Genomic DNA, 11,992 nt, shown 5'->3' on the forward strand with positions numbered 1-11,992 from the left:
GAATGGCAGAGAAGCCATATCTCAATTTCAGAATCCAATAAAGCAAATTAACCACTTTAATGGGCCATCCACCCCAAGCATAATATCTATAAATATATAAAAATCGTTCTAATTGAATAACTACGACAATGGTGAATGATATAGTTCCCTGTTATAGCCTAGGTGGTAAAACAATAAAATAAACACATCCACAACGGTGGCCTGGTACTAGATCTTTTATTTTTAATATATATATTTTTACATTTTAAAAGGGCTTAAGACTTAAGTAGTTAAAGCCATGCATGCAGGCATCTTGCTTGTTTTACATGACAGAGAGAGACAACCAGCTGAGATGGCGAGCTGCTGTTCTGAGTCGTGAATCCAGTCCTAGTGGATGCCCTGCCCCCTTTTTTTCCCTGTGTGCTCCGTGGTTCTGCTTTTGATCCCAGAGGGACTTGGAGCCTTTGCATTCCTCACATACCAGCCCCAGCGAACAATCAGCCCTCAGTTATTTATTAGTGCGCTGCTCTGCCTGCGTCGTGCTTCAGTCTGCTCACACAGAGCTTCAGTGCGCACACGCACACAGCACACCACGGTCACAACGCTGCTGACTGCGCGCTTAACACAAGGCACAGAAGGAACGGATAGTTTTTGGTACACAAGCTTCAAATTAAGTACACTTAATTTGGGATTGCTTCGTTCGTCCCTAATGGAAACATAATTTGGTAAGTTGAAATTGATTTCACAGATCACTTTTGTTCTTTTCTGTTTCTGTATCAAAGATGAACAGACTATTCCGCGCAGTGTGATTTTCGCGGTGTGAATTGTTTCCAGGTTTCTCTTTTTTTTGGGGCGATTGTATGTGAACAGTGTTGTTATTGAATATACAAGGTCAATGACAGTCAACCACGCTTTTAATGTTTACATTTACAATATTAAAGTAAGCTCTGTGGCTGAGCTGTCCATATATTTTAAGCATAATACGGGTAAGATTCTCGAGAAACAGCAGTATGTTTACAACACATCCTACCATAATCATCCATGATGATCCATGAAGATTACGATAAAGAAGGAATTTAATTTGGGAAGAATGTATTACAAATAAAAGCATAAAAGTTCATAAAATTCATTTACAGAATGAGTGATCAAATAATTGATGTGTGTGTGTGTGTGTGTGTGTGTGTGTGTGTGTCTTAGTTATCTGTAGGCTACATTCCAGTAATCAGTCTGTATTGTGTATGACTATGATGAAAGTTATGCTTAGTGATTAAGCAATGGAATGGAATCTTCACGCACTGCCAGTGAGTAGGCTACATGTACGCGATGTTACTGTTGCGCTGGAGCACAAAGTCATCTTGGCTAGTAGCCTAAGATTTAGACTCTTAGATATATTTTAGAGATTCTGATAAAATACACCTAGGAGAGTCTAAATCTTAGACTCCTTGGCTAGTAGACTACATTTTACACATGTGCACACCTTTGAAGACACTTTAAGGGGTGGGTTGTTTGGTATTGTAATGTTGTGGTTTTGGTTACTGACCAAGATAATTTGCTTCTCCATCTACAGCGCTGTGCCATTTTTTTCTCCCCTTGGATATCCAACCGACCGCCCGCGGACACCCTCTCCACTCATTTCCCCGCTGCATGATTATGAGAACTTCTGAGGAATCTTCTGGCACGGTGCTGCACCGTCTCATCCAAGAGCAGCTACGCTACGGGAATAATCTGACCGATACACGCACTCTCCTCGCCATCCAGCAGCAGGCCCTGCGTGGAGGCAGTAGCAACAGCAGCAGCGGCGGCGGCGGCAGTGCGGGCAGTCCGCGTTCCTCCCTGGAGAGCCTCACACAGGAGGAAAGCCAGTACGTTCAGATGTCAACGCGGCAGGAGCCCCAGGGCCAGGAGCACCAGGGCGACTGCCACCACTCAGAGAGCCCTGTGTGCCACCTGTACCAGCTCCACGGGGAGGAGCTACCCACCTACGAGCAGGCCAAAGCTCACTCCCAGTACCTGATCTCTCAGCAGGGGCGAGCTGAGCTGGGACTAGTCGACCCTGGTGTGGACATTATGGGGAGCTCGGGTGAGGGTCAGTGGGACATGAAGCGCGAGCATACACGCTCGCTCAGCGAGAGGCTCATGCGGCTCTCTCTGGAGCGGAACGGCCCCATAGTAGAGAGCCCATCCATGAGCTCCGCACACAGCTACCCTCAGCTCTACAGTGACACTCCAGACCCCGCACTGGCTCATAATGGACAGGATGGGACCGACCCACGCGGCCCTCCCCCGGAGTACCCCTTCTGCGTCCGAATCCCCGGATATATGCTGAGCCACTCACAGGAGCAATCGCACTACTACAAAGAGCCCCCTCCCCCCTTCCACTCGCCGCATCACAGGTAACACTGCCGCCAGTCCACATCACAGGGAGCGGGGTTTGTCACTGGGTCGTTATCACCTCTGTGTGTGTGTGTTCTTTCTTTTAACTCATTCTTCTTGTCTCCTCTCATCAGGTATGTGTCGACTCATAATCAGGTGGCTAACAATAACATCTACCCCTCGATGAGTCCTGCGGGCTCTGAGCTGTCTGGCATGGCCCCCAACCACAACCAACTTCAGATGGACCTGCTCATGCAGGAGAACGCAAGGCTCAAGAAGGAAGTGGAGGCCTACGCAGAGAAAGCAGCCAGGCTACACAAGGTGAGAAAGAGAGGCTGGTGTGTGTGGCGGAGTAAAGTGTCACACTGGGGGTGTTTGCTAGTGCTGCCAATCAGAGTGATAAGCTATCTGGTAGTTTTAGGAATAACGCACACATGGGGAGGGGGGTGACACTGCAATCGTTGAGGTGTGACCGTGAAACAGAATTGTGGACTTTCAATATGCTAATGCGACCCGATAAGATCAGCCTGTCTTTTAAAGCCATTGTGCCCTAATGTATTGCGTCTGGACAACACCACACATATGACACCGGTGAGATGGGACGAACCGTTCCAGAGTTAGGAATGCCTTCCACCACATCCTGCTTCCCCTTTGTATGTTGACGGCCTACTGGCAAGTTGCCATGAAGCGAGATGAATGCCTTGACACCTGGGGCCCATAAGTGTCCGCTGAGGAATGTTGATTCCCACTTTTCAGAGGGTGTCAAAGGAGCCGTTAGCTGGCGGGCTTTTACGCGCCCCGAACGTGCGAGCCAACGGTTTTTTTTAAAACATCCCAACGATCTGCTTCGTTTATTACAGAATACTGTTTAAAAGCCACCAATCTGGTATCACATGGGTGCTTTCCCACCCAATAATGACTTAACACTTAACATTTTGTTTCTTTACACGTTTTCCTCCCAGCTGGAGTCAGAGATCCAGAGGATATCTGAAGCCTATGAGATTCTGATGAAAGGCTCTGCGAAGAGGGAAACCTTAGAGAAGACCATGAGGAACAAACTGGAGGCCGAGATTAAGAGGCTGCATGACTTTAACAGAGACCTTAGAGGTGCGTTACATCCACATACATGTTGACAGCTGTCTGCATCTGCACGTGTGACAAACTGCAATCCAACTAAATGTTTGTGGTCGTCATTAATTATTTTGCCTTTGTAACTTACAGATCGCCTTGAGACGGCTAATAAACAGAGATTGACCAAGGAAGCTGAATCCACAGATCAGACACGTCATGTGTTTGCAAAACTCCTTGAGCAAAGTAAGTAGAACCATGAGTTCCATGAGTGTTGTTTTTCCCAAGAGGGAAAGTGTCTACTTTTATTTCCTCTTGAATAAGGCAGAGAAAAATCTAAGAAAGAATTCAGGGTCTAATTACGGGGCTTGATTTGACAAATTGCACTGCATTGTGAAACACGTTCCAGTGGCAGTGACATTACGTTTCTTCTGGGATGGATTTCCTGCCACATTGAGGTGGTCTGTTCTGTTGTGAGGCAGACGGGGGCCGCCTCTGGGGGACGTTCATTCCTCTACCTCCAATGTGAGGAGTTGCTCTTGGCACTTAAACGCCAGCCATTTTTCATAGCAGCCGTAAATGCGGCCTGGATTCCAGGGATGTTTTTTAGGTATTTCAGGCTGTTCCGGCCACTGGGAATGCCAGCCCACCCTCCCCGCCCCCTCGCCCAGACTTTCATAGCTGCAGACGTCCCTCCTCAGGGGGAACTAATAGGCCTGGAGGCTCTGGGGCATCCATTCCCAGCTCAAAATGACCCCTACATAGCTGGCTGTCCTTGTTTGGGCATTTCTTTACCTCAGGGTTTGGACTCATCACGAGTCGGTTGTGAATAATTCCTGGCCTATTGTCCGGTCTATGACTGTGACACAAGTCTGATACATAAGTATGTTTTGCTTAATGGCGTGACTACATATCACAGCGGAATTTACTTGAAAATGAGGTGGTCGGTTTTTAAATGTCTGAGTCACATTGGAAGGTTGGCTTTCTTAATGACTAGAAAAAGTATGATGCGTTGTTTTCTCCCCCCAACCATCTGTGAGAATATGTAGTTTTGTTTTGTTTCACATTGTGTTAGTGGAAGCGTGATTGCTTGCTTTTCCAGCATTTTTATTTGATACAAGGTCATAAACATTGTTTAGTGTTTGTGTCCTTCCCAATGGTGCTAATCCCAGCTCCTGCAGACACATTGCGACATATGCAACACAAGTGCGAGAGGTGTAAATTATTTCCTTTCCCCCCTCATGGAATGCTTACACTTTCTTAAAAAAATGCTTGTTTACTTCATGCCCTTAGAGGCATTCTGAGGCTTTTCCCAGTACAAAGCTACGTCTGTGTGCTTAAGTGGATAAGAGGAAGTCTGCATTCCCTCCACAGACATGCAGCCCTCTTGTGTAATCGCTGGCTGTCTTAAGTGGCTCCGGCGACTAACGTGTTATTGCACTGTAAATTGTTTCTTCTAGACGTGGACTAGGTTTGATATGAAATTAGTCGAAGTGTCAAGATCTGAAGAACGGCTCTTCTTTGTGTTTTTTAACTTGAAACGTATTTCTTGAGTCAGTGGCTCATTTGCAGGTTAGAACAGGGTCAAATGGAATGCCCTTTAGCTAAATGCCTCACAGCGCTGCACAAAATGTCCCCTGATGGTTGACATTCCATTTAAAACAAAGTTCCCAGAGCATTCGCCTGTCAACCGATTGACCCCTTAATGGCAACTGCATAGACTTGCATGTATGTCTTTGCCACATAGACAGCCGCATATACCTAACTAGTTCTTTCTATCTCTCTCAGATGAGGACCAGCAGCGGGATCGCGAACGCTTGGAGAGGCAACTCCAGCACCTGCGCGTCTCCGGCGACGAGTGGCTGCGGAAGCGTGATGTCCTGGAGCAGGCGCTGGGCTCTGCGCAGGCTCGCAACCAGCAGCTGGAGGAGGAGCTGCATCGGAAGAGGGCATATGTGGAGAAGGTGGAGCGGCTGCAGAGCGCGCTGGCTCAACTGCAGGCCGCCTGCGAGAAGAGGGAGTCCCTCGAGCTGAGGCTGCGCACGCGGCTCGAGCAGGAACTCAAGAGCCTCCGGGCGCAACAGGTGGGACCACAGACCGTTATGTGTTATCTCAGGGCTTCACACATTGCCATGTGTGAGGTCCGTGAAATAAATTAGTTTTGCTAGTGGTGCAGATACACAGAACATAATACACCATCATTTCTTTTTAGATAAAATGGCTCTTCATTTTTTCTTAACATCTTCCTCTACTAATGTCTGCCTTTTTTCACCTCCACAGTGGCAGTTCCAGAGCCAGGTGGGCGGCCCTGTAGCCTCCGAGCTGGTCTCTGCCACGCTGCAGCAGCAGCTGAGGGAGAGAGAAGAACGAATCCTGGCCCTCGAGGCAGACATCACCAAGTGGGAGCAGAAGTACCTGGAGGAGAGCACCATGAGACAGTTTGCCATGGATGCCGCTGCCACGGCCGCAGCCCAGAGGTACGTTGTTGCTACACATTATGAAGGATGGCAAAAAGTACAGGAGGATTACAATTTCAGTGCATTCATAGAGATTACATTCATTTAATTATCCTCTTCTTCGCTAACAGAGACACCACCATCATCAAACACTCTCCCCGCCATTCGCCTAACAGCAGCTTCAGCGATGACCTGCCGTTGTCTGGTCACAGACACCAAGAGATGGAGAATAGGTATGCAGAACACTCCCATTGCTCACTTAACCCATGCCCTATATATACAGGTATGTGATTGTTTGAGTGTATTTGATACTCATGCCGTATTCCATTTGTGTGTTAAGGATCAGGGTCCTGCACGCACAGCTCCTTGAGAAGGATGCCGTGATCAAAGTCCTCCAGCAGCGTTCCCAGTGGGAGCAAGGCAGACTGGAGAAACAGGGACTTCGATTGGCCAGGTCGTTTCCTTCCATCAACATGGTCGCCAGCGGCCCAGTGGACTGCACTGCCATGGGGAAAGGTGAGCACATACGGGTGTACGTGTGAGTGTGTCGGGGTCACAGTTCGTCTTGCCTCAGCCTGGAAGAATGTTGAATCTCAAAATGACATGCGCTATTAACAACTGTCAAATGACAACTGGCAGACTGAGTAGCGTCGCCAGTCAGAATGTGCGCTTCCTAAAAAAACGTGGGAGACGACCCTTTGGGTGTCCCTCCTCAAATAGAGAGCATGTTTTTAAACCTGGAATCCATATCGTCTCTCGCTCCGGAATAGCAGGTCCAGAATAGTCGTGGGAGGCACTCAGAGCAGATGTTTGTGTGAGCGTGAGTGTGTGATCTGGTAATTAAACGGCATCCTCTTTTTGTCTGCGTTTGTAGGGAAGAGCCTCTCGGATGACCAGACGGCTGCTGCTGCCTTGCCACCCCCCTACCAGCGCCGCTCCCTCCCCAAGGCCCTGAGCCGAGACTCCAGCACCCAGAGCGACTTCCCACCAGAGGGGGCTGAGCTCATGTCAGACTCCCCCATGATAGCAGCTTCTGAAGCCTCTACCTCTGGTGGGTACACAGTCTTATAAAGCTTTAGTGAAATTCTGCATAAAGAACCCAGTTTGGTGTACTGTCCTTTGCTCTCTGTTAATATGCAACAAAGATGTAAACTGACTATTTAGTAACACAAGGTTAGGTTTAGTACTAAAGTTCACAAAAGAAGTTTGTTTACTTTAACTTAAGCATGATTCCACCACCTAATGTGCCATTATTATCTTATTATCTACAGACAACTTGGAGGAGTCAAAGGCACAGCTCAACACGTTCAAGAACCGCACCCACTCAGATGCAGATGTGGTTGAAATCCTTATTTGAAAAAGCCTGGCCCGCTGAGCATTTAACTGAACATTTAACTGAACTACGAGTGTTGGCTTGTACAGTCTGGTTAAGACTCTAAAGGCCTTCCTCTGTACACGCCGCCACCAGGAGGGAAACGTTGTCTTCAAGACAGAGCCACAGATGGACATTGGGGAGTTGTGGTGCAGCCATTTTCACATGGACTTAAATGTATTGTTCGAAAAGACAAATCCTGGATGTGTCACAGGTAGGGGAGGAGAGCTGAGCTTTCCCCCCATCATCTCTGTAGACCTCAAACCGTGCCTAATGTTGACGGCCATGTTCTCTCTCAAGTCTTCAAGGTACCTATGGCATTTCTGCATTATTGCAGATGATAGGAAATGGAATCAGGCATATAGAATATATATGTTGTGCATGACGTGTTCATTTATAAATATTGTATTTATAACTGCTGCTCCACGTGAACCTTTGTCCCGTTTGACAAAAGAGGAAGAAAATGGTGACTCCACTCTAGCCGCCCATTTCTGCCTAGCTGCACTTCCCCTTTTTTATAACAACATTATACAGATGACTCACATTCCCGGGATCTTAAACACAATGTGGCCGAGGCTACTTTGGTCGTTCTATAATTGCCAAAGGCCCCCCTCTATTACTGTCTCTTCATAAACTAATGGGAGTGCTTAGTAGAATTAGCAGAGGCATGCCCTGCGTGTTTACATGCCATGTTTTAAGATTGTTCTCTGTAACGGCGAGCTTGAGTGAATACTGATTAATCCAACATCAGCAGTCCCCAACTGAAAACGACGCAGTTGGTTCTCTCTGTTTAATAGCTAGTTGGGGCCCCCTGCTCTCGGCTCGGTAGATGATTTGAGAGCTTCCTTTGACGTTGCGGCCCCCGCGGAACATGTACTCTCATTTGCTTAAAAAAGAGCTGAGGATTTACCGTGTTTCGCAGGGGTCTAATTTTCTAGATCCCGGGTTAATGTGTGTGTGGGCCCTGGGGGGGGTGCTTCGATGGCCACTGCCCGGCGTTCTGTTCCCTTCTGCTGACATGCTGGAGCTAATCTTCTCACATTCCTCTCGGAAGGAATGCTCCCGTTAAAGAAAAAGGCTATCTAGAGTCTGACCCTTCGCCCCTTGTTAAAATGGCATGCATTCAGAACGCGGTTCCTTCATTTGTTGCGCGCCACGGTAGCTGGTTCTTCCACGCGTGTCTAAATCTGTGAGAGTAACACGGAATTGGCCGACTAAATCTAGCCTGCATTTGCCATTCTATTTGTTGTCACAAATACTGTGTTACATGGCGCCCCCCGGCCCTTGCTGCCTGTGTTGCTCAAGTAGCTCGCATATCTGCGGTCAAAATGCAGTCAGTGGACACTGCTGAATGTAAATCCCTCTTTTGTGTAAATGCAGAAGTGTCAAGTAGGTCTGTATTTAACTGGAATGTACCAGGATCCAGAATAGTACTTTTTCCGATCTTTAAAGGGGAATATCACTAACGTTCAGTATACAATATTACACAGTCAGGTATTTTATAATGACAGTGGCCACCTGGTTCGACTTTTAGGGTGTTAATTGGTATACTATGTATTTTCAAAACTATGTCTATAGAGTTGGCCTCCTCCAGGATGTAATGAATGAAAAGGCTACACGATCATATTGACAGCACAGACTAGGTTATTGATCTACAACCTAACAATATTGCATGTTTTTACTGGTATTCCCCTTTTAAGATTTTGAATTTCAGTTTCTCACAATGCATTTGCTGGTCAGTGCATTGTGTTGGATTCAGTTTCTTTTTAATGTGTTGTGATGTGCCCGTGTGAGTATTTGGACTGAGTTTACATAGTGCTATTTGAAGTGAGATAAGTTAATATATTATACCTTTTTTCCCATTTGTACATTTTGTATTTGTTTTTCTCTTGAGATGCCAAAGATTTGCATTAATTATTTGCATTAAGTTATATGAACACAAAAGGTTTTGTTTAGATGCCTTGCTCTAGCTGGTTGACCCATTATGATGTTGCTGTGAACTTTTTGTAATGGAACATTTTGTATTATGCCTTAACATTTCACATTAATAGATTAAAATTCTTAATATATGTCTAAATGTGTCTGGATTTTCTAGTAATTCTTGCCATGACCACTCTATTATGCAAACCAAAGTGCGAGTGTGAGTGTGTGTGTGCATGTCTTTGTGTAGTGGGACCATTCTGACTTGAATACAATTACAACTTTGTACAGCCTGCCGCTTTGAGTCTACTGAAAAGCATTAATGGTGTCTTACTGATCAGCAAGACACCATAAGTAAGTGCTTTACTCTGCAGAGAAAAAACAACTCCACCTGCTTTACTGTTGGCAAGCAACCTGCATTTGGGGGGGAAGCAGTATTTATCCCCCCCCCCCCCCAAATAAACCCCAGACCTGGGGCGAATGCTAAGTATGTTCCTTAGTTGAAATGATGAAACAAAGAAGCTCTCTTAACGTGTGTGTGTGTGTGTGTGTGTGTGTGTGTGTGTGTGTGTGTGTGGAGCGTACCCCGCTTACCCAAAAAAGGTTCTATGTTCCCCACTCAACTAAAAAAGGTTCTATGTTCCCCATTTAGCTATAAAGGTTCTATGTTCCCCTTTTTCCTCTAAAAAAGGTTCTATGTTCCCCGCTCACCCAAAAATGTAGGAAATATTCATTTTGAATTTTGAATTATTAATATCATCTCTACACACATAACGGAACATAATGGGGAGAAATTACTATCAGAAACCTGCCCTTTGGGCGACCTAAGGGCACCCTGGTGGCCCTCTAAAACCTGCCCTTTGGGCGACCTAAGGGCACCCTGGTGGCCCTCTTGGTGGTATAGACTAGAGCAGTGGTTTTCAACACCGAGTCCATTATTGTCTCCACCAGGCCGAAGGCATGTGGAGAGAGTGTATGTTTTGCAGATAGTGTTTGCCATTAACTGCATTTACATGGACGATATTTATATAAATAAATGTCACCCTCTTTTACATGCCCCAAAGTATTTAATCAGAATACAACTTTTGAAATGCAAAAGGTTGGTTTTGCCTGTTTTCTTTCTGTCAATTTTCAAAATAGACTCACATTGTGTTCTCGGCTATATTCATTCATATATGGGGTAGAGTTCTCAAACTCTGCCCGAACCCGACCAGGCCCGACCCGACCCAACGTTTTAGGCCTTTTACAGGGGAAAAAACGTTTCTGCTTACCTAATCATTAAGGGAACACTCCTGCCAACCAGTGACATCATTGTCAGGCTACCCCCCCCCCCCCCCCTGTCCGTGGGGAACATAGAACCTTTTCTTAGTTATGTGGGGAACATAGAACCTTTTTTGAGTGGGGAACATAGAACCTCTTTTTGGTTGAGCGGGGAACATAGAACCTTTTTTGGGGGGCCGGGTGAGTGGGGAACATGATAGAACCTGGGGAACATAGAACCTGGGGAACATAGGGATGACCCCTGTGTGTGTGTGTGTGTGTGTGTGTGTGTGTGTGTGTGTGTGTGTGTGTGTGTGTGTGTGTGTGCGCGCGCGCGCGCGCACGCGCGCGTGTGTGTGTGTGTGTGTGTGTGTGTGTGTGTGTGTGTAAAGATCTTGAGATATCAATAGTTTTGACTAACAGATGTTTAACATTTGGTGCTATAGTTTAGGACCTAATTGATGAATAAAGCATTATTTGAACCGAACTGTATGGTAGAATGTTAATCCAATATATGCAATACAGTAAAATGTTAATTTAATATATGCAATACAGTATATCTCCCTGCTCTTCCAATGAGATGTAAGTTGCACATCTACTGGCTGACAATGTCTCTCTCTACAAAGTTATTTGAAGCAGGATTGGACAATAAGCAATAGTACATTGTATTTCCTATTTATTGTAGTTCAGATGTCGTTGCAATTGCCTCTCTCCATCAGGAGAGGAAGACAATGGACATAAATCTTAAGGATTGTTTCTTTAAGTTCATGCTTCAATTTCATAGACGAAGAAACGACCAGCAAGTCAAAAGTTACTTTACGCATACCAGGCGAATGACTCCAGGCACCACAGGGCTTTTCAAGCTTGATTTAAGCCTATCATTTATACTTGTTGTCACTGTTGTCACGTTATTATTATTTTTTCTGTGACAAATGATACATTACAACATTGACAAAATGTCATGCGATGTCGCCTGACAAAAATAACGTATTTTCCACTGAAAAATGTTGACACTTCATGATCATGTGAGACACGATATTTTTTTTCAGCTGAATGTACTGTATGTGACACATCGCTCAACACTTTGTTGACAAAGCATAAATCAAGCTTTAGTCACACATGCACCAGGGGAGGTACAGCTGGTGTGCCAGGATGTGGATACTGTTCCCAAGCTGTGGGCCATGAGGAATATTGCAAGTGCAAGCCAAGTTATTGGCAAAAACATTAATTACATTTATAATTGTATAATGTATAAAACCACCTCCATATATGGTCACGCCTCGTGATATCACGCCTCCATATATGGTCCCGCCTCGTGATATCCCACCTCCATATATGGTCACGCCTCGTTACATCACACCTCATGACACGTCATGCCACCATATACAGTATGGTCGTCTCCATATATGAAGATCACAACAATGACCTCATCAAACCCTTGTTTAGCCATACATGGAGAAGACTGGATCATCATCACCTAGATCTGCATACACGTATATGGAGCCGGCCAGCAACTCTACTCTACATCTGACCTCCTTGATCCTTTCCCACCCATCCTTCCTCT

General features: G+C 45.8%; 1 protein-coding gene across 1 annotated transcript; it reads left to right on the forward strand.

The window, feature by feature from the left end:
* Positions 1 to 499: 499 nt before the first annotated feature.
* amotl2a (angiomotin like 2a) lies at positions 500 to 9,325 on the forward strand. The gene is made up of 11 exons (XM_079505874.1): positions 500 to 704; positions 1,547 to 2,372; positions 2,487 to 2,673; positions 3,315 to 3,459; positions 3,574 to 3,666; positions 5,209 to 5,504; positions 5,701 to 5,897; positions 6,008 to 6,109; positions 6,217 to 6,392; positions 6,751 to 6,927; positions 7,148 to 9,325. Exons 2-11 carry the CDS (start codon positions 1,624 to 1,626, stop codon positions 7,231 to 7,233), a joined length of 2,208 nt encoding a protein of 735 aa, XP_079362000.1. The 5' UTR covers positions 500 to 704; positions 1,547 to 1,623; the 3' UTR covers positions 7,234 to 9,325.
* The last annotated feature ends 2,667 nt before the right edge of the window (positions 9,326 to 11,992 follow it).

The sequence above is a fragment of the Electrona antarctica genome, assembly GCF_951216825.1.
Source record: "Electrona antarctica genome assembly, chromosome: 7".
Taxonomy (NCBI): Eukaryota; Metazoa; Chordata; class Actinopteri; order Myctophiformes; family Myctophidae; genus Electrona; species Electrona antarctica.